At 46.9% G+C, this 7,500-nt stretch overlaps 1 protein-coding gene across 1 annotated transcript in view; it reads right to left on the reverse strand.

Annotated features, from left to right (window-relative positions):
• itga1 (integrin, alpha 1) overlaps positions 1–7,500 on the reverse strand; it is a gene marked incomplete at both ends in the record, with an annotated part of 67,709 nt that overhangs the window by 10,584 nt on the left and 49,625 nt on the right. Inside the window, 3 exons of the mRNA XM_084460130.1 lie at positions 1–75; positions 662–738; positions 5,621–5,737. The exon at positions 1–75 is cut by the window's left edge and continues 52 nt beyond it. Coding sequence (XP_084316256.1) covers positions 1–75; positions 662–738; positions 5,621–5,737 — 269 coding nt within the window. The remainder of the gene's footprint in view (positions 76–661; positions 739–5,620; positions 5,738–7,500) is intronic.

The following is a 7,500-nucleotide window of genomic DNA, read 5'->3' on the forward strand; positions in this document are numbered from 1 at the left end:
TTGTAGGCGTTGTCCTGGCTGTTCTTGGTGATGATGAGCATGTGGAACTTCTCCTTATTGGCTTTGATCACCAGGCTGGAAACCATAGACCAGCAACTGCTCAGTCATCAACTGAGCACAGGTCGTTATATTCAATCACCATAAGGGGGCGCTATAGTGCAATACAATGACTAAAACCAGTGGTTGGTACGTTGTCAATGTGAACCCACAGCATTTTGAACTACATCATTAGGTAGACAGACTCTCATATAAATAAACTAGTATGTATTGTACTAACAAAATCCAACACAAGAGGGCGCCATAAGACAGCAACATTAATTGCATTATGTCAATGTGAGCCCACTGTAGTCATACTACCCACTGACATCATCATCCTAATTAAGGAGACTATTAGAGAGCCATCCAATCTGGAAAAGAGACTCCATTGGACACTGTTGCAGTAATATCAGAACGATCAGTATTTGAGAAGATAAAAAGCTTCCTAGATGTTTAAAAAATAAAAATAAAAATCAGGAACAGATTAGGCATAGTCTAGGACTAAGAAGCCCTTTCAATGTTAAATCTCCATGGGTGTGTTTTTTGTTAATCTGGGACTAGGGTTAGTCTGGCGCCAGAGGTAATCTGTGACTGGGGAACTGCGTCTCGGTGTCGTGTGACCTACCTGTCTATACTGGGCCGGGCTGTGAGGGACAGGTCAGCGATGCACCTGCCATCGCTGCCACAGTCCACCAGAGGTATCTGGAGGGGGACATGAGCAGGACAGAATCAACGTCACCTTTATTGGCCAAATACTGAATGGACTACACTTAGCGCTTTTCCACCTTAGCGGCACTCAAAGCTCTTTACAATGACCTCTCATTCACCCATTCACACACACATTCACACACCAATGGCGGCAGCTGCCATGCAAGGTGCTAACCTGCTCATTGGGAGCAATTTTGGGGTTAGGTGTCTTGCTCAAGGACACTTCGACATGTGGACAGTCGGAGCTGGGATTCGAACCACTGACCCTTCGATCACTGAACGACCCGCTCTACCAACTGAGCTACAGCCGCCCCTGAACATTTCCACATACCAGGGATTTGTCCAGGTTGGCTGTTTGACACATAAAACGCCCCCAACCACAGAGACGATCGAACAAGAACAGAACACGAACACAAAAACGACCCGGTCCAGTAAAGCTCAACATGAACCGCGCTCAGACAAAACATCATCTCTTTTATTCCATCTTTCAACAGTGTCTGCTGTGTTGTTCGAGCAGCCAGATGTCTCTGACGGCTTCTGCCCGGCTGCCAAGCGCGGACAAAACAAATCATCTGACTCAGCTATCAACAGATCATCATGTTGAATGATTGAATAACAGAGTGCAAGTTCATGCAAAACTGTACTGGAGTCTGTGTTATGGAGTGATCCAGCACCAGGTTGAAACCAGAAGAGACTGAGCACATTGGTATCTCCCCAGTTCAACCAGTAACACAGACCACGGGGTGGCTGTAGCTCAGTTGGTAGAGCGGGTCGTTCAGTGATCGAAGGGTCAGTGGTTCGAATCCCATCATGCAAACGATGTGCAGCCTATGCCATGCGAGTGTAACCGAGTGAAACGTGGAGTCGCTGGTGAAACTCACTCCTCAAAGGAGCGCTGACAGTCCCTCCAAGATGGACGTCCCTATCGGCGCAACTGTCAGCGCCTCCGTCCCCCCCAAAACGGGAGACCCGGAAGCTAATCCCTGCCCCGGGCGGGACCGAAACACGACAGAAAAGGCCTGGCGTTTGTGTCACTCTGATCGATTATAAGCTACAGGCATTTTAATGGATATAATAAGAACGCCTTCTGCAAACGCGCCCCTTGTCCGTGAGCGTCATCTGTTCCTCGCTCGGCTGCCGCGGCGTCCAGAATGGCGCGCCTTCGGGTCGGGATGACGCCGGTCTCCTTCTGCTCAGGATGAAACTTCTTGTTGACAGGCCGCCAGAGTATACAGCAGAGCTGGATCTACTTGTATTTGACTGGGGCATGATTCTAGAGACAGGATATCCATAGATTTTCTTTCCCCGGGCAACGTTTGCCAATCAGATCTGTTTCCGCTGTGTGTGTGTGTGTGTGTGCGTGGGCGCGCCTGTGTGTGTGTATTGTTACTAAATGTACTGATACCATGGGAAATTCTGGTCTTGTAGAGTCAGCAACCAACACCTCAGAGTGCCAAGATGAAGTCACTCATAATGATGAGGTCACTCCCTGTGTGTTCTGGTGTCAACTAGACAGTTACGACTCTGGTAGAATAGATATGTATTAAAGGGGCGGCTGTAGCTCAGTTGGTAGAGCGGGTCGTTCAGTGATCGAAGGGTCAGCGGTTCGAATCCCAGCTCTGACTGTCCACATGTCGAAGTGTCCTTGAGCAAGACACCTAACCCCAAAATTGCTCCCAATGAGCAGGTTAGCACCTTGCATGGCAGCTGCCGCCATTGGTGTGTGAATGTGTGTGTGAATGGGTGAATGAGAGGCCATTGTAAAGCGCTTTGAGTGCCGCTAAGGTGGAAAAGCGCTATATAAGTGCAGTTGTTATATATAAATGTTGTTCCATTAACCATGTATATGTTTACACTCTCTGTCTATCAAAGAGCTCATTAGAACTGTGTGTGTGTGTGTCTGTCTGTGTGAGTTAGTGAGCTTCCCTCCATGTGTGTGTGTGTGTGTGTGTGTGTGTGTGTAGGAGCTGTTCTGTGGGAACTGAGAGAGAGGTGCTTTTCAGCTAACGAGGCTGTGATTGAGGGGTCAATGATGGAGAGCGGACAGCTGTTCCACAAACGGACTCACCCCCCCCCCCACACACACACACACACAACGAGAGAATCCTACTGTAGTCAGACTGAGCCAGTGCAGCTCAATGCAGAGTTCATCATAGGCTTCAAGGTGTCACGATCACAGGCTGCCCACTGACCTCTGACCTCTTTTAGGAATGCAAGCTTCAGAACAACGCTGAAAGTCCTGCATTATTGGGTCCTACTGTACCCTCAAACCCTAACAGATATGAACTCTAACCTCAAACCCTAACAGGTATGAACTCTAACCTCAAACCCTAACAGATATGAACTCTAACCTCAAACCCTAACAGCTATGACCTCTAACCTCAAACCCTAACAGATATGAACTTTAACCTCTAACCCTCAAACCCTAACAGCTATGAACTTTAACCTCTAACCCTCAAACCCTAACAGCTATGAACTCTGACCTCTAACCCTAACAGATATGAACTCTAACCTCTTACCCTAACAGATATGAACTCTAACCTCAAACCCTAACAGATATGAACTCTACCCTCAAACCCTAACAGATATGAACTTTAACCTCAAACCCTATCAGATATGAACTTTAACCTCAAACCCTAACAGGTATGAACTTTAACCTCAAACCCTAACAGATGAACTCTGCCCTCAAACCCTAACATATATGAACTCTAACCTCTAACCCTAACAGATATGAACTCTAACCTCAAACCCTAACAGATATGAACTCTACCCTCAAACCCTAACAGATATGAACTTTAACCTCAAACCCTAACAGGTATGAACTCTAACCTCAAACCCTAACAGATGTGAACTCTAACCTCTAACCCTAACAGATATGAACTCTACCCTCAAACCCTAACAGATATGAACTCTAACCTCAAACCCTAACAGGTATGAACTCTAACCTCAAACCCTAACAGATGTGAACTCTACCCTCAAACCCTAACAGATATGAACTCTACCCTCAAACCCTAACAGATATGAACTCTGACCTCAAACCCTAACAGATATGAACTCTAACCTCAAACCCTAACAGATATGAACTCTGACCTCAAACCCTAACAGATATGAACTCTACCCTCAAACCCTAACAGATATGAACTTTAACCTCAAACCCTAACAGATATGAACTCTACCCCCTAACAGATATGAACTCTACCCTCAAACCCTAACAGATATGAACTTTAACCTCAAACCCTAACAGATATGAACTTTAACCTCAAACCCTAACAGATATGACCTTTACCCTCCAACCCTAACAGATATGAACTCTAACCTCAAACCCTAACAGATATGAACTCTAACCTCAAACCCTAACAGATATGACCTCTAACCTCAAACCCTAACAGATATGAACTCTAACCTCTAACCCTAACAGATATGACCTCAACCCTCAAACCCTAACAGATATGAACTCTAACCTCAAACCCTAACATATGAACTCTAACCTCAAACCCTAACAGATATGAACTCTGACCTCAAACCCTAACAGATATGAACTCTAACCTCAAACCCTAACAGATATGAACTCTACCCTCAAACCCTAACAGATATGAACTTTAACCTCAAACCCTAACAGATATGACCTCTACCCTCAAACCCTAACAGATATGAACTTTAACCTCAAACCCTAACAGATATGAACTCTAACCTCAAACCCTAACAGATATGAACTCTAACCTCAAACCCTAACAGATATGAACTCTAACCTCAAACCCTAACAGATATGAACTCTGACCTCAAACCCTAACAGATATGAACTCTGACCTCAAACCCTAACAGATATGAACTCTAACCTCAAACCCTAACAGATATGAACTCTAACCTCTAACCCTAACAGATATGACCTCTAACCTCAAACCCTAACAGATATGAACTCTGCCCTCAAACCCTAACATATGAACTCTGACCTCAAACCCTAACAGATATGAACTCTACCCTCAAACCCTAACATATATGACCTCTAACCTCAAACCCTAACAGATATGAACTCTACCCTCTAACCCTCAGATATGACCTCTAACCTCAAACCCTAACAGATATGAACTTTACCCTCAAATCCTAACAGATATGAACTCTACCCTCTAACCCTAACGGATATGAACTCTAACCTCAAACCCTAACAGATATGAACTTTAACCTCAAACCCTAACAGATATGAACTCTGACCTCAAACCCTAACAGATATGAACTCTACCCTCAAACCCTAACAGATATGAACTCTAACCTCTAACCCTAACAGATATGAACTCTAACCTCAAACCCTAACAGATTTGAACTCTAACCTCAAACCCTAACAGATATGAACTCTGCCCTCAAACCCTAACAGATATGAACTCTACCCTCAAACGCTAACAGATATGAACTCTACCCTCAAACCCTAACAGATATGAACTCTGCCCTCAAACCCTAACAGATATGAACTTTAACCTCAAACCCTAACAGATATGACCTCTAACCTCAAACCCTAACAGATATGAACTCTACCCTCAAACCCTAACAGATATGACCTCTAACCTCAAACCCTAACAGATATGAACTCTAACCTCAAACCCTAACAGATATGAACTCTAACCTCAAACCCTAACAGATATGAACTCTACCCTCAAACCCTAACAGATATGAACTCTAACCTCAAACCCTAACAGATATGAACTCTAACCTCAAACCCTAACAGATATGAACTTTTATATTTCGACATAATCTGGCCACGTTTAGATATTTTAAACTTGAGGCGTCCAGAGTGATCCACACTATCCTACTGTGGGTCAGGGTCACGGGTGGAGGTCAAGGCTAGGCTCATGGTCGGGGTCAAGGTTCAGCATGTGTATCTTACCGTCTTGTTGATGAAGGTGGGCAGATCTCCATCCAGGACCGGACCCTTGTCCTTCTCAGCCAAGCCAAACTCCAGAGACACCATGATGGGGTCGCGGAAATCCACCTTCTTCTTCTCCTTCAAGGGGGGGGGAGGAAGAGGGAGGGAGAGGGGGAGGAAGGGGATAGGGGGAGGGAGGAGAAGAGAGAGAGAGGCAGGGGAGAGAGAGAAAGGTCATGTTTCAGCTCCACTCCCACTGGGGTAGTCTTCATGGTCTCTTACACAAGGTCTTCGTGAGAAACGATTGTAGGCCATTATGGAATGCCCCCCTCCCCTCTGATTGGCTGGTGGTATTGTAGCTCTCTACGTTCACAGGCTGCTTTTATCAGTCCACTCCTGGTTCCCATTAGACCTTTCTTTACAACCCTGCCCCCCATCTCCCCCTCTCGTTCTCCTTTTCCACACCCCCCCTCTCTCTTTCTCCCGATTTCTCTCTCTCTCTCTTTGCCCCTCACTCTCTTTCTCTACCTCTCCCTGCTCTCTCTCTCTGCTGCCGTCTCTCTCTCTCTTCCTCCCCCCTCCCTCCCCCTCTCTACGCCATTCTCTTTCATCTCACTAAGAGGTTCTAGAACCCGAGGACAAACACACAGCCCAGAACGGTTCTAGAACCCCAGGACAAACACACAGTCCTGAATGGTTCTAGAACCCCAGGAGGAACACACAGCCCTGAATGGTTCTAGAACCCCAGGAGGAACACACAGCCCTGAACGGTTCTAGAACCCCAGGACAAACACACAGCCCTGAACGGTTCTAGAACCCCAGGACAAACACACAGTCCTGAACGGTTCTAGAACCCCAGGACAAACACACAGTCCTGAACGGTTCTAGAACACCAGGACAAACACACAGTCCTGAATGGTTCTAGAACCCCAGGACAAACACACAGTCCTGAACGGTTCTAGAACACCAGGACAAACACATAGTCCTGAGCGGTTGTAGAACCCCAGGACAAATACACAGTTCTGAGCGGTTCTAGAACACCAGGAGGAACACACAGTCCTGAACGGTTCTAGAACACCAGGAGGAACACACAGCCCTGAACGGTTCTAGAACCCCAGGACAAACACACAGTCCTGAACGGTTCTAGAACCCCAGGAGGAACACACAGTCCTGAGCGGTTCTAGACCCCAGGAGGAACACACAGCCCTGAGCGGTTCTAGAACCCCAGGAGGAACACACAGTCCTGAGCGGTTCTAGAACACCAGGAGGAACACAGCCCTGAGTGGTTCTAGAACACCAGGACAAACACACAGCCCTGAACGGTTCTAGAACCCCAGGACAAACACACAGTCCTGAACGGTTCTAGAACACCAGGACAAACACACAGCCCTGAACGGTTCTAGAACCCCAGGACAAACACACAGTCCTGAACGGTTCTAGAACCCCAGAACAAACACACAGTTCTGAACGGTTCTAGAACCCCAGAACAAACACACAGTCCCTAACGGTTCTAGAACCCCAGGAGGAACACACAGCCCTGAACGGTTCTAGAACCCCAGGACAAACACACAGTCCTGAGCGGTTCTAGAACCCCGGGAGGAACACACAGCCATGAACGGTTCTAGAACCCCAGGAGGAACACACAGTCCTGAACGGTTCTAGAACCCCAGGACAAACACACAGTCCTGAGCGGTTCTAGAACCCCAGGAGGAACACACAGCCCTGAGCGGTTCTAGAACCCCAGAACAAACACACAGTCCTGAACGGTTCTAGAACCCCAGGACAAACACACAGCCCTGAACGGTTCTAGAACCCCAGGACAAACACACAGTCCTGAGCGGTTCTAGAACCCCAGGACAAACACACAGTCCTGAACGGTTCTAGAACCCCAGGACAAACAC

Source organism: Borostomias antarcticus (genome assembly GCF_949987555.1).
Source record: "Borostomias antarcticus genome assembly, chromosome: 30".
Taxonomy (NCBI): domain Eukaryota; kingdom Metazoa; phylum Chordata; class Actinopteri; order Stomiiformes; family Stomiidae; genus Borostomias; species Borostomias antarcticus.